We start from the raw sequence: 26,725 nt of genomic DNA, 5'->3' as shown, positions 1-26,725 counted from the left end.
GATCACGCTTAGGTCCCCCTAGTTTAGCCATGTTTTTATAAAGTGGTCACCTGTAGGGGCCGATTTTGCAATTTATCCGTTTCTTATTCATGTTATATATTTTTGCGATAATAACTGTTTAGTCCCCCTAACTTTAGCGTGTTTTTTCATGTTAGTCACATGTAGGAATTGAATATGCTATTTACCCACTTTTGTGCATGTTATATATTTTTAGGGTTATTTTTGTTTTAATCCCTCTATGTTTAGCGTATTTTTACATTTTAGTCATGTAGTGATGATTTATTTTTAAAAAAAATACTTATGGACTGATTTAGTAATTTAGCTATTTTTTAGAAGCATGTTTTAGGCTCGTAAAAAATGAATAATTATGAAATAGTCCATGTAGTTTCTGCATGTTTATATTTCAAACTATAATCTGCTTTTTATTTTATTTAATTTGGCCATGCAATTTTATTTTATTTTATTTTAATTTGGTCCCCATGTTTTATTTATTTTTATTCTTTGTAATTTTAGCACTTAATATTAAAAATAGTCATTTTAGTCATGTTTGCACTTTATTTTGTTTTAATTTTTAACATGATGATGTGATTGTTTATATTTTAGTTCTATTTAAATTTTGTTTTATTTTAATTTTTGCATGTTGTTTGGCTATTATTTCATTATTAATTTTGCATGATACCCTCATAAGCATTCCTTGACTCGAATTAAAATAATTTGACTAAGGGTAATATTCGTTCATTTTAATATTGTCGTAAAGTGATTGTCTTAACGTATAAGAAATTTAATTTCGATAATTTTAAAATGAAAGTCTATCCCATTTAGTGACACGAATTAAATTGAATCTATTTTAAAATTTGGGGATTGGGAAAAAGATCATGTTCTTTTAATTAAATTCACCGAGAAAAGACTGTTGGATCGAATCTAAGGCCTCGTCTTGATGTATTTAAATAATTGAACATCCTTATTCTCATTAAATATTGGTAAAATAAATAATTAATTACACTTGATTGATGTATGCTTTTAATTTTTTTATTCTTGCATGTGTTTTTCAATAGGATTTCAAAATAGTAATACTCGAATCGATATTAAGAATAGTAATATCTTTTCATTTCGGTTGGAGTAATAAATGACTGCTTTAAGTCATGAGAGGTCGTTTATTCTCGATTGGAAATAATTAGATATTACCGTTTTCTCTCTAATTAATATTGATTTTTAAGACGGAATAGTGATATCTCTTCATTTCGATTGGAGTAATAAATGACTGCTTTAAGGCATGAGAGGTCATTTATTCTCAATTGGAAATCATTAGATATTATCGTTTTCACTCGAATCAATATTGAATTTTAAGATGAAATAGTGATATCTCTTCATTTCGGTTGGAGTAAGAATGACTGCTTTAAGGCATGAGAGGTCATTTATTCTCGATCGGAAATAATTAGATATTATCATTTTCTCTTTTAGAATTATTTCGTGTTGTTATTTTGAAATAATAATGAACTTTAGAATGGAATTTTAATATTTCTTTATTTTGATTGGAGTAAGAATCGATTGCTTTAAGGTATGAGAGGTCGATTCTTCTCGATAGGAAATAATTAAATATTATTGTGCTTCGTCCTAAAATTCGAAGAATATTACTTATATGGGATCTTAAATTAAATTAAACTCGAATTCCTAAATTTCATTGCAAAGACAACTAATTAATCGTCTAGGTACCAATTTAGGGCGTTGTGTGGGTGTTAATCCTTCTCCACACGTAACCGACTCCCGAACTCAAATTTTGGTAACGCATACCGCAAATTTGTTTTTTTAATTAAGATTAATATTTTTATTAAAATGTCAAATACTTTTTGGGTGTCCAATCAAACCCTAATCAAAGATTGGTGGCAACTCTTAAAACCATGTTTTATCATTAAAAGGTCATCAGATCATACCAAACGAGACCCCTTTTCCTTAAAAAAAATTGTTTCGACAATATTCTACTATGAGGCTGAGCTCACACGAAAGCTCTTAATAATTTCATATCTCTAATTCAAATTATTTATATCGAGATATATATGACGAAATTATCTACAAAAGTGAGAAGAATATATCATCTTTTATGAAAGACATTGGGTATCTTTGTAATAGACTTATCAAAATCTTAAGATGTTTTGCCTATATATGTTGACTTATCAAAGACTTTAGTGGATAAATAAAGTTAATCTTGCGTTACAAGTTTACCTTTATCTTAAACAATTTCAAGATTCTTTCACTTATTGAAGATAATAATTATTCATTTTTCACTAGTACTTAAGTTTTAATCTTTCTAGTGCTCTTCTCGCGTTTTAATCAAATTGATTCTCATTTTTCAGAAAGAATTTCTTTCACATTACTTGGAGAATGTTGATAATTCTTAAAAAAAAAAAATCAAAGGCATGTAAATCCCACATTATGCAGGAAAAGGCTTCTAGATGTGTTTATAAAAAGTCTTCTCTTACATTCATTGTTGAGTGTCGAGTGGATCATTGCGTCCGCGTGCCGTCATTGTCGTCTGATCAGTCAAATCTCTTTTTAGAAAAAATCTTAAGAATTTTCTAAATCAAAAATTTGTTGTATTTATAGACATGGTATAAATATGAAACAATTTCTTGCTATAAATTTGATTATTATTTTATTGTTAATCCCAATATGATTTTGGTTGATTTTTAATTAGATGTTAAACACAATTTAATTGGTGATTGACTATATAAAACAATTTACAACAATTATCCAGTATGGTACATCAGTTGCTATTTGACCAACATTAATCTGGACTGTTATGACCCTTAATTGCATCAGCTGTTATTACAGTTGTTTTTGCTACTTAATTTCAGCATTTATTCTCATTTTATGCGGCTTCTTGTGCCTATAAATATCAAGATATTTCGATCATGTTAATTTCAAGGACATCGTTTAGTACATCGGTTACATCAATCGAAATAAATTTACTTCTAATATAATGGCTCATCACAATATAATTTTTTTATTGTGATATTTTGTTTTATTTTTTCATGTTAGTACTAACGATTCGTTTTGCAATATTATATCTCTAATAGAAACATGAACTTATTTTCGTACACATAACATATTCTTCTAATTTTTTAAATCAAAAGATATTTAAAAGTAAACATGTTCATATAAATATCTTTTAAATGTTAAAACACCATACTAATTAAATTAAAACTCAATCGATTAAATATATAATTGATGTTATTTATGTTTGAATGTATCTTTTTTTCTTATTATAAGTGTGAATTGAGCTAATAAAATAATTATTATTATTTGACACACCGTCACTAAAAATGTTTCTTTACAATAAAATTAAGAACTAAAAATAAAATTAAAAATGTAAATAAATTAGATATTTATAACTATTTTAATATTTTTTATGAAAAAAAATTCACTCAGTACAATTGATAAATTGATAATCTATAAAAAGTAGTCTTATGTGAGAATTAATTGAACTTCAATTCTTATTTAATAAATAAAACTAATTTATTTAATTTAATCATAAAAATTAATTTTATGTTTAATATTTTAATTTTATGCTGTAAGTGAAGAAAATCATATGTAAAAAAGTTTAAAATCAACACTAATACCAAAAAATCAAACCTACGCTTAAAAGATCTCAAATATCTCAAATTATTGAAAATTATAAATATTTATGCAATAAGATTTAAAATTATTGTTTGATAAATTATCAATGATAAATAATAACTTCAAAAGCAGTGAAGATTATTGTTTGATACATTATTAGTATAAAAAATTAAAAACATTGTTTAGATGATTTCAAATGCCCAATTATTCAATTAAAATTAGTTAAAATTACATTTATCATAATTTTTTATTTTTATTTTTATTTTTAAATTTTAAATTTTAAATATAATTAAAATACATTTATCATAATTTTAACTCATTTCGTACATTTAGTAAAAATCAATTAATAATTGTTTTAAAAAAATATAATTTTTTCCACATTTTCGTAACTAAATAGTTATTCTATTAGATTTTGACTCACCCAATTGACTTCTTCATATATAAGAATTGAACAGTATAGTGGGTATGTATATAAATCAACATGATAGCGCGAACATAATTCGATTAACTCTCACATCGAATATATTTAAGTTTGACTCTGACTAAAATCTTTAACTAGCCGAAACAAATTACTTAACAGCAGACTCAAAATATTCTTGAGCAACTCAAAAATTAATATATTAAAATTTTAGATTTTTAAATTAAAATATTAGTAATGTTATTATATGTCTTTCTTTTTTTAAAAAATACAATACAAAACTTTCATACACTTAAGGTTCAAATTTTTAATTTCAAATTTTTTCGAACTTGAGTCAAACTTTAATTTTTTATTTCAAATTTAAGTCGAACTTGACAACTTTAAGCTCGTGAGTTTCTGGATTGAATCGAGCTCAATTTTACACTTTTCGAGTCAAGTTTAATTTTAAGCTTTTCCAATATAAGTTTGAAATTTAATTAAATTATATACTTTTAAGTTACTTCAACAGTCAATTATCGCTCATACACCAAATTTGACAAGAACTTGCCTGTTCAACACCAAATCCGAAGCAATCGAACATGTCGAAGCAACAAAAGAACCATGCATTGAAATCGAACATGTCATCAAGCTCGATGTCACCTCTCGTGAATTTACGACACCTTAATTGTAATGGCCTGTTCGAATCGCCGCTTATCTGTAGGTGGAATGTTATGGAGGAAGCATAATGTTGGTTTAAAACTAATCTGGCAATGAACAAGCACCAAAACTCACCGGCTTTGCCTGACCTACATATATGGCAGTTCGGTGACAAAAGTTGGGAGATGCTGGTGGTGGCAGTTACTTCAACTGTGGCCATTTGATCGACTCTGTTGATCTCTTTTTCATGTTTGGTGCACCAGAATTCTCGGCAGAATCGTGCCACACCATCTCCATCTGATAAGGATAAAGCAAAACATGCAGTCATTGGATAAACGATTTCGAGATATCTATGTTTTCAGTTTCTCGCAAAGATTAATCTTGATCAACAAAAAGATGGGGATGACCATAGACGGGGAGACTGTTTACGTAGATGATTTACCGCTACAGTTAGGGATGATTAGAAATTGAAACGTGTTCTCAATAATATATATATATATATATCTGAGCAACAAACCTCTCCAACAATCACTGTATCGCCTTCTTTCACTCCAAGCTTCATGAGAGACCTATAAACTCCACAAGCCTCCAGGACATGTTGAAACCTTTTCTCAGAGTCCATGTATCTGTTGAATTGACATGTGATGAGAAAAAGGAATAACAGTAACATATCCTCGTCAATCTGGAACAGTTAATGTAAGCAAAAATCATGCAGTGATATATACAAATAATACTGACCTTGGTTGAGAGCACGCGTTTTAGTTGCTATTTACGACATTTAGAACTAATCTTTACTTATGTTATTGTCAGAGAAAGACATCACCATGTTAGCTAAATTTAAAAAAAAAAATTGCTCGATTCCGTTTCCAACAAAGAAATGCATGTGCTCTATTTACATTTAGAAAACTAGATAGCTTATATAAAGGTTCATAAAGTTATATAATGAAAATGCAGCATTACAAGAAATGTGCATTATTAATCGAGATTACATGAATCACTGAGCAATTGGTGAGGCAAAAGGAAATAAATCAGTGTGTTTTGGACTGGATTTATATAACTCTAGTGCATAAGAAAACTACAGTTTCAATCATTCAAAATTAATTACAGGAAAATGTATGTCATAAAAGTTCTGCATATTGAGTCGAAACATTCAAAATTTATCCTCTGCATTGCACTAAAAGTTATTATCCGGTTTTCCAGAACCCTTTCTTCCTCTAGAAACTTGAAGAAAAGGAATCGGAAAAGAAAGACTAGATGATAGAATATTCATCTTCCAAGTGCTAATTAATGGCAAAACAGAGAACTTAAATCCATGGTATTTCATTCTAGGTATTGTATTTACCATTACAGTCTAAAGTGATGCTTTGGAACCCGAGAGTCTATGCTTAAAATATCATTTCAGACAAATGCCAAACTTCATCATATCCTCCTTTAAAGAAAGGGGAAAAATTTATCCGACTAGTTGCATGATTGACAAGCCAAATACAGTTCTAATGCAGCATGAAACCTATCCAATATCATATATCACACAATTTACAAGCACAAATAAGAATAGGCTCAGCAGTACCACCGAAGTGACACTAACATGATAAACTAGGATAGCATACACACAGGACAAAGACAATGGTGAGAAGTAGAGGGGAGAAAGTGTGAGCAGATCAAGCAATTGATGATGAGAGTTATTAACATACCGCCAGTTTGTCATCTGAACGAAGCGTTGCAACCCGGCTCCAGTTACATACCACGTACTGCAACTACTGTCACGAGTGATCTCAAACTCGCTAATAGAGGAGCTACGCTGCCTCTGTACCATATCGGCTACATAGTTCAAATCTATCCGATCTTGAAAACCTAAAGAACAGCTAGGACTTGTCAACGATGAATGCAATGGATTCACGGGATGGATTAGAATTCATAGAGTACAATAAGAAAATCAAATGAAAATATAAGGATTGAGGATGTTGTCAATAAAAGGAATTTAAAGAATTAACTTCAAATAAAGTTAACCTTCTAATCCCTCGTTGGATTTTTTAGTTTCTTGAAGAAGTTTGTAGGCGGTACTGATAACTTCATGAGTTCCCTCTCTTTTTACTGCACTCATGCAAAAAGTTTTGATTCCACGTCCTTGTAATTTTTCCTTAAATGATGGCCAATTTTCATATGCCTCTGGAAGGTCCATCTTATTATAGGCAACTATAAATGGCTTTTCAGCTATTTCTGGGCTAAACATTTCCAGTTCAAGACGAACTGCATCGAACTCAAGCTCTGGTTGCTGTCCAGAGCCATCAACGACATGTACCTATGGAAAGCAGAGACAGGATTCTGATCAGCCTATAAAACATTTCCTTTACCCTAACATAGCTAGGGAGAACAGTTTTAATAGTTAATGGAGCAAACTGCGAATTTAAACTATCATAACACGTGAGAAGCAATTAATAGTAGTCTTCAAGAACATACTACAATAGATGTAATATTTGAGAAGAAGCCCATACCAGTGCTGAACATCTTTCGGTATGCCGTAGGAACTCATGACCTAAACCGAAACCCCGGTGTGCTCCTTCAAGTAAACCAGGAAGATCAGCAACAACCATGGTAGAATCATAATCAAATGAAACTACACCCAGATTGGGAAGCAAAGTTGTAAAAGGGTAATTTGCTATTTCTGGCTGAGCAGCGCTTATCACGCTTAGTAGAGTGCTTTTTCCGGCATTTGGTGCACCCACTATACCAACATCTGCTACCAATTTCAGCTCCAATTCCAGCCACCTGCTCGAGAATACCATTATTAGCAATGCACATATTAGACCAAAAAACAAGAAAATGCCACTGCAAGCTAGTAATTTAGCTTCCAAAAGTTGAACTGCTAGTTCACAATTTATTCATAAACATGGCTTCCAAAAGCATGTATTGTACTTATTGTTCAGATAACAGCAGCACATCAAAATGACACGTGTCTTAAATTTCACATTTTCTTTTATTCTTGTCAGATCAACTTATTTGGTCCTTCGATTGTTTGAAGGGAAAGGTATGTGAAACAGTAAAAAACACAATCAAAACACAAGCAATGTAACAAAACTAAAATGACAACATGCATTGATCATTCATAAACATGGTAATAGGTAGGGAGTAATCGATAGGCGTCAAGCTCAATCTATAAAAAAATATTGCATTACAAGGGTGTAATTGAGTTTCACTTTTTAAGTTTGAGCTCAAATTGAAATAAAAGATCAAATTGCTTGAGCTAGTTCAATTAAGCTCGTTTATATAGGGGCTGTAATTGAACCTATCCAAGCTCGAATAGTGATATGCTCAAGCTCAAGCTCGATTTGAAACACAAGGCTCAATACTTGGCTTGAGCTCAATCGAATATCATTTTCTAAGCTCGACCAACTTGATTTAGCTTGTTACTTGACTCCCATACTCTAGCTGAAATTAAGTTTTTGCAAATACAATTGTGAATATTAAGATGCTTAAATCTGTCTAGCTTGTTAGCAAAAGTGTCTCTCATTTACACTCTTACCTTTATCTAGTAAAAAGTGTTCAATTCTCATCCTCAACTTCAAGCTCGATTATTTGCACTCAAGTTCAGGTTCAAACAAAGATTTACACTAACTATAAAAAACGGCTTAATTAAGATCGCAAGATCGAATTAAGTACTAGAATATTCAAACTCAGCTCACAGATAGCTCGAGCTCAATCTAGATAATCCGAAGTTTTCAGGTAAAAGGGAACTCACATTTCAGGACCTTCTTCTCCATTCTCAGCAATCTTAGGCACCTTATTGTTCCCGGACTTAAAGGAAGCGTTCCCTCTCCCTCCTCGTCCACCAGGCAACAACAACGCCCGTTGCCCCGGATACAACAACTCCAGTAGCACATCATCGCTCCCGGCCTCTCTAACCACCGTCCCTGGCGCCACTTTCACCACCACATCCTCCCCTTTCCTCCCACACATCATCCTCCCTTGCCCGTGCGCCCCTCTCCCCGCTCTATAATGCATGCAATTCCGAAACGGTAACAGCGAATTCATCGCTCCATTGACTTCCAAATACACATTCCCTCCTCTCCCCCCGTCGCCTCCCGACGGTCCCCCTAATGGCACGTACTTTTCACGCCGAAACGCCACCACCCCGTTCCCTCCATCCCCTGCTTTAACGTAAATTTTGGCTCGGTCAAAGCACCGCATCACGGCCGGTACCCCTTTCTCCTTTACTTCCAATCCCAAATCATCAACCTCGTTTTCTAATAAATTTACAAGCTTGCCATCGGAATCGTAATAATAAACCTCCTCTTCCCCTTCTTCATCAAAATCCAAACTCCCATCACCATTGTAATAACCCAAGATTTCTCCATCGTCGGTTTCGTCTCGGAAACCCATTTCTTCTTCTTCTTCTTCTTCTTCTTCTTCTTCTTCTTCATCATCATCATCATCGGTGTCAAGCATTTCAGCTTCAATCTCAGAGGAATCATTGTCGGAGTCTCGCTTAGCGACATCAGATTCGGAAAGTTTGATTTCATCAGAATCGTTCAAAGAGGGAAAATGGAAATCCTCCTTGGGAGGAAGACGAGTGTAAGTGGTGGCCTGGGTGCCCAAAGAAGAAGCAGAAGAAGGCGAGGGTGAAGATAACGATAGAGATTGGAATTTAGTATTAAGCTTCTTGGGTTTAATTTTGGGGTTTGGGTTTTTTCTAGGAGAGGGTTTTTGAGTTCTGGATCGAGCTTGACTTTGAGGAAGAGATAAACAAGTAGCCGATACGGAGATGGAAGCCATTGTTTCAAAGTAAATGATTTTACGCCATATTTCTGAGGTTTTTAAAAGGGTTTAATACCAAGTGGATAAGGAGATGGATTATGCGCCACGTGTACTTATTATTTTGAGCTTTGTTTCTTGGAGTATAGGGTTAAGGTCCAATTATCAAGTTGAATCATTCATTTTAGGCTTTATTTGTTTATTTTCTTTGGATTTTCAGTTAAGTAAAATTAGGATTAATGTAAAAGTAAGTGTTCAAATTATATTTAAAGTTAATTTGTTGTTTTTAAAAAATTATTCGTTAAAAATATATGTCTAATATTTTCTTTGTTACACTTTCACGTGTCTAATATTTCTAATGTTATATTTTTAGGTGCTTTGACTGTAATTACTATTGCAAATTACAATTATTTGACACGTGTCGAATATTATAAAATTTTAAAAAATTTATTTTAAAATAAAAATATTATAATTTATAATTTATTTATAAAAAAAAGACTCATTTCTATAGAATTGCAAAAAATACTCAAAAGGTCACCGAAAGGTTACCTACCCATCGTCGCTCATTCATTGGCCGATCATTTCTCTTGCCTTTACCCCAAACCCCTAGATCCTTCGCCCTAAATTTAATAGGAAGAGGATTTAGTTAGAATTTAATCTTAATAATCTCAAATATTGGGAGGAAAGGGGATGAGAGGAGGAGGGGAAGGAATTGGGAAGGAGGCTTGGGGAGGAGAATTTTTCTTTAAAAATATATTTTTAATAAAAAATATTATTTTTTATTTTTTAAAGAAATTAAAAAGATATAATAGTGACTCGTGTCACTTACAAATCGAATTTAATAGTATTATAGTCCAGGCACCTAAAAGTGTAAAGTTTGAAACATTAGACACTTGTTTTTAACAAAAAAAAATCTTTAGGCACAAAAAATTAACTTTATGCATACTTTGGACACTTATTTTTGCATTAAGTTATAAAATTATAATACTAAAAAAATAAAATTATTGTTGATTATTTTTTTTATTTTTGAAAAAAAAAATTATCTAGGAGAGGAAAGTAATTTTTTTTAACTCTAATGGCTATTGAAGTCACAACGGGATATGAAAGGTGTCAATTGAGAGGTTATAACCACTACTTGCTCTAGAAATTGTTGACATTGCTGATTATTTTTAAATATATATTATAATTAGCAATGTTAATGATTTTTAGAGCAAGTGGTTAAAAACTCTCATTTATTAGATTGTGAGTTTTCATGAAAAATTCATTTTTACCTTAATTTGTTCTGCTTGAGATATTATCTCGACATGTTAAATTCAAAATTTTATATCAAACTTAGTTAACAATAACTTCATCTCTTTTTTTATTTTTATTTTTGATAGAAAAGCCTTTTTTCTAATTAAAAATAAAAGATATAGCATCATGAAATAAAATTTACCATCGCAATTAAAGTGATACCTAACAAATTGATGATCAATGACTAATGGGATGAGATATTGAATCACTTGAATGGAATCAAAAATTCAGAGAAAGACTCATAACTATCGTCAAGTTAATTTCTCTTAAATATCCTAATAGATAATCTAAGAACTCCCATCATATTTCAAGTCAAACCCAAATAAATCTAGAGAGCATATGAAGTAAAAACTGAATTTCCAATAGCCCTATGTTTCTACTTTTGCCCTTTCTATAATAATTCAGTAATTGTATTTTAATAAAATAATTAGTGTGATATCTATATTTCAAAAATATCTAATATTATATATAACCACTGGCAAAATGTTTGGTATGATACCTATTCTTTGAAAAATATAAAATATGGTACATATACTTTGATAAAGATAATGGTTAAAGTAATAAATGTACTTTTAATACGTCCAATGTGGTCTATACTTTGTCAAAATATTCAATATGGTACCTGGACTATCATTTCTTGCACTGTTGTTATACCTAGGTTGACATCATTGGTAAGTGTCGCACCTAAAATATTATTTGAATAAAGTCTTGCATTGCTTGATTTCGAGAATTTATTTTCATGTGTTTACATTTTAGTCACTTCATAACTTATTACTATATTTTGTTAACGATTGACTTTATTCCTAAAGTTTACAAGTTTTGCATTTTAGTAATCATTTAGCTTGTTGTTAGTTTTTGGTTAAATTTCCTCATATAACTGATAATTTAATTTTTCATATCATTTAGCCTCTTGCCTTATTATATGCCTAAATGAATATATGTTATAGATTCTTAATCCTTGTTATGATAGCATTTTGGTCATCAGTTTAGATCCAGCTCAATTTGTTATAACTTAATCCCCATTTTGAGTTGTATATTTTGGTCCTTACTTTATTCTTTTTTATATTTTAACCTATGTTTTATTGTTACATATTAATTCGGCATATATTTAATGGATTTTAATGGGATTGTGAATACCAATCAGTTTATAATGTAGTCCTTCAATTTGCAAAATACCCAAAGTATTCGATATTAATGATTTATTAAATTTTACTTGAATCCATTTTCGAGGACACTAGTCGTGGAAATGGCGGGTAAAGCACTACTTTATAGAGGTAGTGTGATTTCAAAACTACATTCTAATGAAACGAGAACTTGAAATAAAACGAGTGTTTTTTAAATGATATTTTAATTTGTTTTAAGTATTGACAGTTTATGCTTCCTTTTTAGAAATAAAATATGGGTTATTTCATGTAAGTTCTGATATTAATTCTGATTTAATTTAATGTTTTTTAATAATTCGGGGGGGAGAACATTCTTTTACAATATAAGAAGTAGATGGGATAGCTTTCCTGATGGAGGATTGCGAATCTCGATATTTCTTTTTTAAGTTAAAGAATTTCCCTAATAATTAATTCAAAACAAATTATTTAATGTTCAATAAAAAGATCTTACTTTAAATCTTGATACAAATTCACGATGTCTACCATTTACAACAATGTGTAATCGACTAAGTACTAATTTTGGGCGTTGTGGGGTGTTTATCATTTCCCACGTGTAATCAATTCTTGAATCCTTAAAAATACATTTTTAGTAAACGGAGACCAACTTTTGTCTTTTAAATGATTTTTTCTAAATTGTTTTAGAAGACGTTTTTAGGTATTCGACAGACCTAACTCAAAGGTCGATGGTGACTCCAATTCGTAATAATTAATTCAAAACCCTAATTTTTTCAAATAAAGTCATAATTTTTTTTAAATAAATTTTTTTCAAAAATGGTTATGACAGCTTGGTGGCTCCACAGGACACTTTAGAGAGTCAAGCTGTAAGTCGATTATACATTGTCATAGTGGTGGAAATTATGAGTTTGAGTCTATAGTTACCTTATGATCCTTTTATTGAAATTTTACATTACTATACATTCTTTATGAAAATAGTTGTACTAATATTCAAATTCATGTTTTCAGGTTCACCAAAATTTCTCTCGAAAGTACTCCTTTTATTTTTTTGTTTTATTTGGTTGAAGGTTTGTGTGTTCCTCTTCACACACCTCACATGCATTTGCATGACAAAAGCTTTATACCCGACCTTCGTCCCAAGTAAGTAGGGGTGAATGCTTTGCTATAGTAAGAATTTATTATTCGTATGAGCCTTAGCAAATAACCTCTGGGATACACATGCCTTATACCTTCATAGGGATTTATTCCTCGTATAGGTATAAGGAAGTGAAACCCTTCAAATTGAACTCGATCCACTTAAGCCTATAATGGGTGAGGATTGAGGGCTTGGTAGCCCAAGGGGGCATCTACAACAATGACAATTCAAGTACCTTTCCTTGTTAGAGTATAAACCATACATATAGTGAACCATAGAGTGGTCACCCTAATTAGATCCATACAGAACCTCTGTTCATTAATAGGTACCGAAATAAGTTTACACAAAGGAGGAACGACTCTAAACCTTTATATTTTGCTTTAAATTCATAGAATATATTTCTTTTCGAATAAAAGTTGTGAACTAGATACTGTTGAAAACATTTTGATGTTTCGATATAACAAATGAATTTTAAGATTTTGCAAATGATTTTCTAAGTATATTCGATATAATTATTCGAATATCAAAATATTACTCCAAGTCTTTCAAAGTTCATTTTAATCCTTACTAAAGTGTAAAATTGTGTTTTATACTTAAACTATTTTAAAACAATTTTACAAAGTATTTCGAGCCTTAATCGAGCCAAAAATATTTTCTTTTTAAAGGGTTTCAAGAAAAATCAGATTGTTCAGGGGGTACAGATTCCCTCCCCTAGGGGGTACAGATTCCCCCCAGGGGGTACCGATTCCCCCCCAGGGGGAACAGATTCCCCACCAGGGGGTACCGATTCCCCTTGTTTAACGGTCAAAAATAGATTGCACTTAGGGAACCGATTCCCCATGAGGGGGTACCGATTCCCCCACGCTCCAAGCTATTTAATTAATTGTTTCTCATCCCCAAACGGCTCCAAAACATCCCCAACGACTATATATGACTTCAAACACATTCTAAGCTATAAATATAAGCTAAGGATACTTGAAGAAACAAGAGAACAACTATCCAAGAAATCAAACACAAGAGAAGAGTTTTTCATTCTTAGTTCATCTTTCTCTTGTAAATATTTTGTTCTTGTCAGCTCAATCTTGTAAACACCTACCTTAGAGAGGTTTTCTTGTTTACTTATTTTATCCTTTTGTAAAGGGGAAAGGTTCTAGCTTATCCCGTGTAAAAGCTAGGGAAAGGTTCTAGTTTAGCCCGGAAAAACTAGGGAGTTGTAAGGTTATCTCTTTGTCCTCAAAAGAAAGAACAAATTAGTGAATTTGTTGGAAAATCCTTGGTGAGGAGCTAAGGTAGTGGATGTAAACTTTGGTTGAGAAAGTCGAACCACTCTAAATCGCTGTGCAATTTTCTATCTTTCAATCTCCTTACTCCCTAAACACAAAACCGTTCCGACCACTCTTTACAAACCGTTTCGATTGTCGATTCGAGCTTTCAAAAATCCCAACAATTGGCATCAGAGCCTAACTCGTTAAGAAGGTTTAACCACCTTGAGATGATCCTAGAAGAAGTTCTACCAATTCCTGACACAACCGAGAAGATGGCTTCCACCTCTGGCTCGTTCCACATGGAAGACTCCCTACCAACCAACAAACCTTCATACTTCAATGGAGTCAACTATCATCATTGTAAGAAATTAATGAAGGTATTCATCCAATCCAATGATCTTGATGCATGAGAGATAATCGAGAACGGCTACTCTTCTCCAAAGAAGAAGTAGAAGAAGTGGAGTGACAAAGAACGGAAGAAAGCTCAACTTAATGCCAAGGCCATGCACATGTTGTTTTGTGCATTTGGTCATGAAATTTATGAAGGGGTTTCTTCATGTTCAAGTGCCAAGGAGCTTTGGAATATGCTTGAGGAAATCCATGGAAACAAGAAAGAAGAACCAACAAAGGTGGTGTCTCTAATGGCTCGTGAAGAGCCCGAGGTATCTTCTAACTTAAATGAATTTAATTCATATATGTTTGATGAGTTACGAGATGCTTTTAATAGATTATATTCGGAGTTTGAGACCATGAACTCCAAATATAAGAAAATAATTTCAAAATTTAAAATCGAAAATGATTTTATTTTGAAAACAAAAATATATTTTGAAAGCCAAAATGAAATTTTGAAAAATGATTTAGAGCTTTCAAAAATAAAAATTGAAAGTCTTGAAAAAGAAAATTTTGATTTAAAAGTTAAGCTTGAATGCTTAACAAAAGAAAAAGAAATCATTTTAAATAATTCATTTAGTTTAATAATGACAATATGCTCACATTGTCATTATCATGGTCATATGGAATATACTTGTCCTTTGAAGAAAGGAAAACGTTTTAAAATTAGGCAAGTATGGGTTCCGAAAGGAACAAGGGGTATTGAAACTAACGTCCAAGGATCCAAAGTAATTTGGATACCAAAATCTACTTAAATGTCTCTTGTAGGTGTGTGGAAGCAATTGTGATGAAAATGATGATATTCAAGATGCTCTAGCCACACATGAAAAAGGAATGGATAACCTCTAAGCTTAATACTTTTAATTTTGGATTATTTGGTTGCTCATTTGATTTTAAGCATGCATGAGTTTTGGTTTTAAATGATTATGCATCATTGTTTTAATCTCATGTATGTTGAAAAGATGATTATGATGAACATTTTAAAGTTGTAATGATTTTTCAGAATTTTTAGTTCATCATAATAAAATTTTGGTCAAAATTTGTTTTAATGCAAATGATATCTCTCTAACAATTGATATCAACTTTTCAAATACTTTGATTTTATAAATCTTTAAAAAATTTGACCTAAATTTGAATGTTTATGCATGTGGTTTAAATAAAAATTATATCTCTCTAATAATTGATATCAAAATTTTTCAAATGCATAACATTTTTTTAGAAAACTTTATGCATATGATCTTAAATTCAACAATTGGTATTGCATAAAGTATTTTAGTCTTGGATATATTGAATTTCATATGCTACTAACATGTTTGTTATTCTTTGTTGAAATTCAATTTTGTTTAAGTGTCAAGATCCTAAAAGCAAAATTTTATTTTGAATGCATTTATTGAGGGGGATCTTTGATTTTTTCAAATGATTTTTAAAATGTCAAATTTACTACTTACTCTCCAAAGTTGTTTTGAACTTTAAAAGATTAGAGTCTTTTTGATTTAACAAAAAGGGGGAGAAGTGTTAAGGTGTTTTAAAGGGGAGAAGTGTTAAAGTAAGGGGGAGTAATTTCAAACTTGAATTCAAAATCTTAAAATTACTAAAATGTTTTGTTATATCAAAAAGGGGGAGATTGTTGAAAACATTTTGATGTTTCGATATAAAAAATGAATTTTAAGATTTTGCAAATGATTTTCTAAGTATATTCGATATAATTATTCGAATATCAAAATATTACTCCAAGTCTTTCAAAGTTCATTTTAATCCTTACTAAAGTGTAAAATTGTGTTTTATACTTAAATTATTTTAAAACAATTTTACAAAGTATTTCGAGCCTTAATCGAGCCAAAAATAGTTTCTTTTTAAAGGGTTTCAAGAAAAATCAGATTGTCCAGGGGGTACAGATTCCCCCCCAGGGGGTACAGATTCCCCCCAGGGGGTACCGATTCCCCCCTGTCTAACGGTCAAAAACATATTGCACTTAGGGAACCGATTCCCCCCACGCTCCAAGCTGTTTTATTAATTTTTTCTCATCCCCAAATGGCTCCAAAACATCCCCAACAACTATATACGACTTCAAACACATTCCAAGCTATAAATACAAGCTAAGGACACTTGAAGAAACAAGAGAACAACTATCCAAGCAATCAAACACAAGAGAAGAGTTTTTCATTCTTATTTCATCTTTCTCTTGTAAATATTTTGTTCTTGTGAGCTCAATCTTGTAAACACCTACCTTATAGAGGTTTTCTTGTTTACTTATTTTATCCTTTTGTAAAGGGGAAAGGTTCTAGCTTATCCTGTGTAAAAGCTAGGGAAAGGTTCTAGTTTAACCCGGAAAAACTAGGGAGTTGTAAGGTTATCTCTTTATCCTCAAAAGAAAGAACAAATTAGTGAATTTGTTGGAAAATCCTTGGTGAGGAGCTAAGGTAGTGGATGTAGACTTTGGTTGAGAAAGTCGAACCACTCTAAATCACTGTGCAATTTTCTATCTTTCAATCTTCTTACTCCCTAAACACAAAACCATTCTGACCCCTCTTTGCAAACCGTTTCGATTGTCGATTCGAGCTTCCGAAAATCCTAACAGATACCATACGGTTATGATCAATTTCATAAAATAAAAGCATGTCAGGTAGGAAGCATGCATGAGTATGATTATTATTTAATAAAGGCATGCTTGGGTAGATACCATGATTGGGTAGGTTTTATATTCATCTCTGAATAACACTTTTATTTGTATCAATTATCTTACATATACTAACTCATTTTTTTCCTAATTTTTTGTGTCATTTTTCATCTTTTTTATACATTGCATCATCATATCATAATGTTGATCTGTAAGAGGGTATTTAAGTGACAATTTTCACAATGAGAGATAAAAGTTTTCAATAAAGCAGTCACGTACACAGACATGCACCAAGGGCTAAAATAAGTTTAGAGAATACAAGAAGGGAATTTTCTTGAAGATCACACAACATTCGAGACTGGAAAGATGATACATTGATCCGAGAAGTAATCCAGTAGTAGAGTCTTATCTATGATCGTTCAATCGCTAATCACCAAGAAGTGACGCGTGACATCAGCATTGTAGGGCATTAATTGAGTTGGGTTATAGAGCGTTTGAGGGGCATAATTTTCAAGGAAGACATTCTGAGATAAAGTATCGACCCCTTTCAAACTCGACCCCTTTCAAACTCAACGTCTAGGCAAAATCATGTCTGTAAAATGGACTATATTGTAATGTGAATACTTTTAACTCTGATGAAAATTATTCTATGATATTCATCAATTGGATCAACACTTTTTTGCATCTGCATTTGCATATTTACATTATGCATTGTATTTATTTAAGTGTTTTCAAATCCATCATTCATGAAAACATGGGGATTAATTTATGGAGAATCCGATGGCAATGATCCTTATCACATGACATAATGGAAGAAAAATTTGAAAAATTGAAGGAATAACAACTAGAGAATTTACAGATAATGTAACGAGATTATGAAGCTAAATTAGATCAATCATAAAAGGCTACCATAAACCATATTTTGTAAACCCAAGCTAGCATGGTCGATCAGATTGTTGAGAAATTTGATGGGCTCAATCAAGAAAAAAGCAAGAAACATGCTTTTTCATCCATGGAAACCTCTGAGTGTGTGATGGCACAAGCTAATATACAACTACACATTTTACCCAAGAGGATTCCAAGCCATCGAGTAGGCTTCTACACCATTAAGATTCAAGCAATTGTGTTAGATCCACGGGATAACCCTACTGATCACAACATGTCCAATCTTGATGAGATGGGAAAAGCCAAGAATGAGGTCCTTAAAAACTTAAAAAATTGGTGCAGAGAGACATTTAAAGGAATGAGAGGACAAAGCTCTCATAATGAAATGGATGCAAGTGAACTAGTCTTGGTTATTGACTTGGTGCTCCCGTCCAAATTTAAAATGCCCGATTTTCAAAAGTACAATGGAACTAATTGCCCTGCTGCCCATCTCACGATGTTTATTCGAAGGATGACTGGATAAACCGACAATGATCAAATGTTGATCCAATGTTTTCAAGACAGTTTAAATGGACCCACTTCTAAGTGGTCAACTGAGTCGTATTCAAATTCGCTCATGGAAAGATTTGGCTCATACCTTTTTGGGTCAATATAAGCACATGGTTGATATAGTCCCTGATCGAACAACGCTGCAAAATATGGAGATGAAGTGCAATGAGAACTTCCGACAATATGCACAACGATGGAGGGATGTTGCATCTCAAGTGTATCCATCAATGATTGGAAAGAGTTCATCACTTTATTCATCGATACATTAAAATCTCTATATATCAACCACATGTTAGGGGCTACCACTAAAAGTTTCTCTGACATCATCACGCATGGAGAAATGATTGAAAGGGTGATCAAGAATGGTAAATTGAGGAATACAAGTAACACTGACCTTAAGGAGGAAGCTGAAATTAGTATGGTGAGAGCCTGGTCAGATGGTCGTAAAACTAAGCCTTATAGGATTATTTGAGAAAAGAGTCAATTTAATCCAATTTCAATGAGCTATAAGGAATTACTTCCAATACTGATTGAGAAGAACTTGGTGACTCCAGTCCAATCCAAGCCGAATGAACCACCATATCCTGAAGGCTACGATGTCAATGTTGTATGCAGCTATCACATAGGAAGTTCAGGGAATTCCACTGAGAATTGTGGGGCATTGAAGTGAAAAGTCCAAAATCTAATTGATTCAGGGGCATGGACATTCGATGAATGATAGGGTATTATAATGCTAATCAAGAAGAAATCTTTGCATCTACCATGAAGCTTTCTTGCACTTGCATTAAGAGCATTGCTTGTTTGAACTCATTTTTGTTGTCTTTAATATTTGCTAAATATTTTATATCTTTTGATGATTAAACTTATGCAACCTTCTAAGGTTGTGAACAACTGAATGAGTTTTAATCTTGTAGTTCTTTGAATATCGAATGAATTACAATTTCTTTTAGTTCTTCAAGAATTATAGATTTTTGACACATGGCAATATTATACCTTTTTTATACCATCTAAAACCAAAAATAAAACATCCTGATTCTTTACCCAGAATAATTAATGGTCACTATCAAAAGATCAAATTTTGACATTATCTCTCTTTGAGACTTTGAAATATTTCCTTTATCTCATTTCCTTTGAAATATTATACCCTTACCTTCATCTCTCTTTGAGACTTTGAGACTTTGAAATATTTCCTTTGAAATTTTTTATCTTTATCTTTGAGACTTTGCAAAACCGACATTTTTCTACCAATAAAACCTGAAGGCAATGAGTATAAGAATTTCACTTGAATGTGAACCTTCCTACAAGAAAAAATAATGTGGGACATCTCGAATCAACTTCTTGAAGATGAGCCTAAACAGTTGAGACATGCTACAAGAAGGAAGCAAGAAAAAGAAGGAAATTAATTCGAAATAATTTTATCATGCATTAATTACATTGTTTTCATGTGAATAAAATTAATCATGAAAATCTATCCCTCTGGGGATACATCTTCTGCAAGGAGTTTCTTTCATTTATCCCTTCACAAAAATAGAAAATATATCATTTATTGTCCCTATTTGATCTTGAATTATATTTTCTTCTGGTTCAACTCTAACCGATGATCACCCTCCACAATAGGGGGTAAGGTGAAGAACATATGCTCGCATGAGTGAAGACCATCAATCCAGATAAGATAACGTAAGGTGGACCAAATACGAGGTGTTCGAAGATCAAATCAATGCGAAAAAAAGGAAAAGAAAAAAGAAGAAAAAAGGAAAAGAAAGAAAATAGATCAAGTATTTCAAAAACAAGTGACTCATCGAGCTTCAAGTCATAAGATTAAGCAAGTACAACTGGTTCAGAGATCCAGAATTAATTCACCAAAAGATCATGGAACATCAAGAGAAAATAAAAGACACATACGGGCATAATCAAATCGAGCAAGACAAGATTGAAGGCAACAAAATGAATTGATCATTGGTTCGATAACCCTTAAATATTTGTTTGGGCCTATTTATCTCTTTCTTTCATAACCGTGAACCATAGCCTACATTACGTTCCTAAAAATTCCCTTCTAATCATACATGTATTTCTAAACAAAAGAGACTATCTTCAGATTTCATCTCACCCATCAGGATTAATTTTTTTATTTATAAAAGGTTTTCTAAAATCTTTAATGCATGATAGAGAAAAAATGACAAAGGGGGTTCAAGACGAAAAATTATGAATAACGTCTTGAAACCAAAGTAGGATTCGAGTTAAAAACCTAAAAAAAGGTGGCTTGAATATGAAGATTGTGAAACTGTTGTATAGAAGGCGATCTCATAGATCCCTTGGTAAGACATCGCACAACCCGAATGTGCTCATGAGAGCTGAGAACTGGAGAACACTTCTAGTAGATGAGCATAGAAATGATAATGACAGATCTTGACCAAAGACAAACCCGAGAAACCTTATCCTTTACTTATTTAACCCTACCTCAAAATTAACATTAATCGTGACACTTATCAAAGAGCTATAAAGTTTGAGGGATTAAAAGAGCATTTGATTCCTTGATATCTAATGAACTTTTATTTTGTGATTTGTCTCAATTGTGAACCCAAAATAAGGGGCATCATTTCTCAAAACTTTTTAATCAAACATTTTCACCTTTGAAAATAAAAGAGGAAGAAAAACATTTTCAAACAAGATAATCTCTCTGGAATAGAGCTTCAAAAATTGGCACATATCTCCCAAACACAAAGCTCATGTCTAGAATCAATACTATAGCAAGAAATGATAAATGTTGGGGATTTATTGAAGGCCAATATCATCCAGGAATACAATATCATTGAATTGAGAAAACACTTTCAATTTTGATTTCGATTGCCTCTATGGCTCCAACTACTATCTTTGGCATGGATGTGTCTTTGAACTTGTCAAAGAACACGTATGTTATGTCAGTTTTTGCGGTGGGATTAAAGATCTATTGGGTTTCTACACAAGTTCACGCAGAGAAAGCCAATTTTATCAGGGGCAAAAATTTGTTGGGCAATAAGTAATTGACATGAGTCAAGAATTGCAAGAGTACACTCTGGTGAAAAATGAAGACAACCGAATCAAGAAGAAAATGAAAACTGCTTGTGCGACCATTGATAAAGAAAACATGCATCAACATAAACATACACGTCACATGAATGTGCACCTTTGCATCATACATTCATCTTCACATGCAATGAAAAAACTTTGTCTCCCCTCTCGTGAGGATGCCTTTATAATCTCTTTTGAGAAACTAATTTCGTCTTTCTCAAGATTGTTCATCTAAGAACATCAATCTAGTATTTCTTAATATTGTTTTTCCCTGAAATCCTTATTTCATTTTTCTTAAAGGCCATTTTTTCTCCTCTTATGAGGATACCATCTAATTTTCCTTTCTCAAGATTATTTTCTCCTCTCATGAGGAAAAATTCAAAATGTCATTTTTATTAAAATAAAAATCAAATCAAATACATGAAATAAACTTCATTTTGGCATCCATAAAAAAAACCAAGATAGTCATTCACAAATGCATCATTTTAATAGATTTTCAAGAAAGAAAACATCGGCGACAACCAGACCTCCTCAACACGAGAGATAAATGTCCCCGTCAGATTTGACATTAAACTAATCACCCAGAGCGACCCGATCTCTTCATCACGTAGGAGCAGTGTCGTTTCCAAAACCAAAATATCTTTAGACAATCAGATTTTTTTAATGCGAAATAACTGTTTTGTCTCCATACAACCATATCTCCTCAACGCGAAGGAGCAGTGTTGTCTCCATCCGACTAGATCTCCTCAACGTAAAGGAGCAGTGTCATCCAGATAACCAGACTTTCTCAACAGGAAGTAACAATGTTATCTCCAAATACAGTTAGACGTCCTTAACACGAAGGAATAATGTCGTCCACCGACAAAATCTCCTCAATACGAAGAAGTAGTGTTATCCTCAAACAATCAGACTTCCTCAACGCGAAGGAACCATGTTATCTTTAAATTATCCATATTAAACCGACTTCCTCAACGAGAAGGAACAGCGTCATATGAAAGCCAGAACTCTTCAAAATGGATGATCAATGTCGTCTTCAACACCATATTGTCTCCGAATTAAGTCGACTTCCTCGATAAAAATGAACAACGTCATATGAAAGAGGCCAAGAACTCTTCAACATGAATGAGCAATGTTATCTTCAACACCAGATTATCTCCAGATTGGCCTAATTTCCTCAGAGAGAAGGAACAATGTTAACACCAAATTATCTACAGATTGATCTGGCGTCCTCATAAAGAATGAACAGTATCATCACCCAAAATCGGGCAGATCTCTTCAACGTGTATAAGAAGTGTTGTCTTTAACATCAAGTTTCAAAGTGAAAGAGAGAATAGGACAAAAACTCATTGTCATGTCGTCTTTTCCTTATTCTTGTTAACACAAGAATGAGCAAAGAAGGGCAGTTGTAGACACCCATTTTTGTTCGAGTTTTAATTGTTTATTATTATTATTATTATTATTATTATTATTATTATTATTATTATTATTTATTATATTAATAATATTTTTTTTACATTTTACAGGCCGATTACAAATCAAAGTTGGACCCAAATAAAACATGTTCAAATTACAATTGGATCAAGAATCAACTAATAACCCAATTTTACAAGTCAAGCCTAAATTACAACCAATCCAGACCCATTTGTAGCTGCCCATTTTGGTTCAAGCCCAACAACCTGTCTAACCCGAAGCCCAAGATCAAGTCCACGCGTGAGAGCCCAAACAAGCTAGGGTTTCCATCTCTAGCTCCATGCACCGCCAATCTCCATCCGTTGGATTTGATTTAGATCCAACAGTCCACGAGCATCAATATTTAGGGCTTTTCACCCAAACAATAAGATATTCGCCGCCACCAGCAAGTGATGTACACATATAACTCTTCAACTCCCCAGTCGTATGAGTCACCGTTGATGAACCCCACAGCCGTTATTGTCAGCAAATCCAGCCAAACAGTAGACAAAATACACCTAAATTAGTCAAATACCAACCAAATCTAAAATCCTAATAAAAAACTACATTAAATCCCAATAAATCTGGGAAAATCATTCCCCTACCGGATAGAGCTCTTGATTTTTTACTCGAAAAACAGTAATAAAGCAGATGCAAGACATATTTTCGGGAAGTATGAGGAACCAAGAGAAATTGAGGAACAAAAAAAGAGGCTTGTTGAACATATGAACGATTTGAACCAAGAAGCAAAAAAAACACCACCTTTCGGGAAAAAAGGAACCAGCCAAAAAAGAGAATGTCTCATATCTACCTTTCGAACAAAAAAATAACACACATTTTAGTAAGATCCAGCCTTTTTTGCTTCATCGGAGCGATAATACTTCGTCGTCGAAGGTAAACCTTTTACCTTTTGAGTTTGGGGTTTTAATTTTTAGTTTTTAGGGTTTAGCTTTAGGGACTTAACTTAGAAAGATTTCGGTTTTGGGAGGTTTTTCGAGCGTTTTGTACTCGGGGTCACTGATTTGTGGTAGTTGAGGTCTTGTTTAGTCCTCGTCGGCGGCGTTGAAGGAATGAGGAAAATAGGAGAAGATGGGAAGGCCCTAGGGTTCATATTTTTAGTGGTTTGAGAAAAAAAAACTCAATGGATTTCTAAGCCATTTTTTGTCGTGCTCTTTGATTATATTTTAGACGCCGAACGACGTCGTTTTTGGGGGAAGAAACATTAATATTCCAGTGTTTGGTTTAATAGCAGGGCATGTCATTTTGATTTTGTATTTTTGCGATTTGATCATCTGAATAAGTCTTACATTGTTTGATTTCGAGAATTTATTTTCATGTGTTTACATTTTAGTCACTTCATAGCTTATTGTTATATTTTGTTAACGTTTGACTTTAATCCTAAAGTTTACAAGTTTTGCATTTTAGTCATCATTTTGCTTGATGTTAGCTTTTGGTTAAATTTCCACATATAATTGATAATTTATTTTTTATATCATTTAGTCCCTTTCCTTATTATATGCCTAAATGAATATATGTTATAGATTCTTAATCCTTGTTATGAGTGCATTTTGGTCATCAGTTTAGATCTAGTCCAATTTGTTATAAGGGTAAACTACTCCAATGGTCACTAATGTTTGGGTAAGTTTTCGTTTTCACCACTGATGTTTCAAAAGTAACAAATCGGTCACTAATGTTATCGTTTGTTACAAATTGGTCACTCGTCGTTAATAGGCATGATGGAAAATACACATGGACTGTTAACAGCTGTTAACAGGCTTACATGGTTGGTATAATTACACAAGCAGTCCATGTTATTTATATATTCTTTCAATTTGATCCTAGTTTTAATAAATTAAAATATATTTATTTTTAATTCTTATAAATAATGATATATTTTTATACAAAATAATTAAATGTTTAAGTCCAACGGCTTTAAAAAAATCAAAAATTTAAAATTAGTTATTAAAACAAATTATAACAAAAAGGGTATTTTTAAACACCCTACTCTTTGTTATATCTTACCATTTTGCTTTTAATCTTTTTATAATGGTAAATACAGTGATGATAGGCCAACTATTCTCACAGTGCATGTTTCTTCATCTATCATTTGGTACAAAATATCATTCACATCCTCATTATCTATGGATCTTAAATTAAATATTTTTTCAAGAATGTAAATAGCATTATGTATATATTTTTATTTATTAATTCTAAAAATATGAAATATATATGATGTAAATATGTCAAAAGTTTAATTTACTTTAAAAATACATCAAACCTAGAGTCTAAACTTCTGAATTTTTCTTATTCGAAATAATTACATCCGAATTCGAATTAACTCAAGTAATTACAACTTAGAAGGAGGTAAAAGGAACTTACAGGGACATGGGAGTCTCGAGCCTTCCTCTTGGGATCAGTAGCAGAGAAAACAGTATAAATCAAAACAAATGTTCCAATAATTTCGGCACCCAAACCGAAAACTTACCCAAACATTAGTGACCATTGGAGTAGTTTACCCTTGTTTTTAAGAATAAAATATTAAATATTTTTTAGTGATAATTTTCTCAAACTCGATCATGTTTTAAATGTTTTATGTGAACCGCTACACATTGAATGTGATTTTGTATTGTACATCACGATAACCCCACGAATCAAATTAACTAAATCTATCTCAACTCTTCTATTAACATTAAGTTTGAACTCATATCATGCCTTGAAAATTATTAAAATACAACATCTTAATCATATTTAAAACAAATAAAGTGTTATATTCAATAATTATATATTCTTTATTATACTTAAAATCTAATCGAAATGGGTATGATTATGTTTTAACTTGAGATCATCTTCAACAAATGAAAATATAAACTAAATCAAAAAATAATGTCAAAAAATTATTTTAAAAAAACATGATAAATATAACAATTTACGATAGCAATTAAAATCATTGATCGTTAAGAATAATATTAATAAAATAGTCGAAAGCTGTTGATGATTTTGTTTCATCTTTTAATAATTTTTAGATTGAATTTTCTAATAATTTTTAGAAAGGACTTTAAGAAAATAGAAGTGTAAAAACTAAAATGAAAATTTTCAGAAATTATCATTCAAAATGAAACAGTGAGTTTAAGTCGTATCATAAAACTTTGAAAGATTATAATTTTAAACGTTTTTTAATATATATATATATATATATATATATATATATATTGAAATCCATGGGCACTGGGAAGACAATGAGTCAGAGGTGCTTTATCATTATTTTTGTCCTGAAAATATCATTTTAACTTTTAATTTTATTTTTTTTTTGTTTTTATAACTAATTTTAAATTTTTTATTTCTTTTTTTAAAGCCGTTGGACATAAACATTTAATTATTTTGTATAAAAATATATCATTATTTATAAGAATTAAAAATAAATATATTTTAATTTATTAAAACTATGATCAAATTGAAAGAATATATAATAACATGGACTATTTGTGTAATTATGCCATCCAGGTAAGCCTGTTAACAGTTTTTAACAGTCCACGTGTGTTTTCCGTCACGCCTGTTAAC

The 26,725-nt window shown here is 31.9% G+C and overlaps 1 protein-coding gene across 3 annotated transcripts; it reads right to left on the bottom strand.

Annotated features, from left to right (window-relative positions):
* Positions 1-4,519: 4,519 nt before the first annotated feature.
* On the bottom strand, positions 4,520-9,448 carry LOC120155726 (GTP-binding protein OBGC, chloroplastic). Of its 3 annotated transcripts, none has more exons than XM_039167211.1 (7): positions 8,406-9,448; positions 7,162-7,435; positions 6,677-6,968; positions 6,361-6,520; positions 5,187-5,295; positions 4,805-4,966; positions 4,520-4,727 (listed from the first exon to the last, which is right to left on the bottom strand). In XM_039167211.1, the coding sequence occupies exons 1-6, from the start codon at positions 9,437-9,439 to the stop codon at positions 4,871-4,873; spliced, it is 1,965 nt and encodes a 654-aa protein (XP_039023142.1). In that variant the 5' UTR covers positions 9,440-9,448; the 3' UTR covers positions 4,520-4,727; positions 4,805-4,870. The 3 variants fall into 3 exon arrangements, with proteins under 3 accessions (XP_039023142.1, XP_039023143.1, XP_039023141.1); XM_039167212.1 differs by having other exon boundaries at positions 4,520-4,707; XM_039167210.1 differs by having other exon boundaries at positions 4,520-4,701.
* Between the last annotated feature and the right edge of the window lie 17,277 nt (positions 9,449-26,725).

The sequence above is a fragment of the Hibiscus syriacus genome, unplaced genomic scaffold (assembly GCF_006381635.1).
Source record: "Hibiscus syriacus cultivar Baekdansim isolate YM2019G1 unplaced genomic scaffold, ASM638163v2 tig00111206_pilon, whole genome shotgun sequence".
NCBI classification, from domain to species: Eukaryota; Viridiplantae; Streptophyta; class Magnoliopsida; order Malvales; family Malvaceae; genus Hibiscus; species Hibiscus syriacus.
Note: the sequence above shows the minus strand (reverse complement) of the source record. Positions and strands in the feature narration are given on the sequence as shown.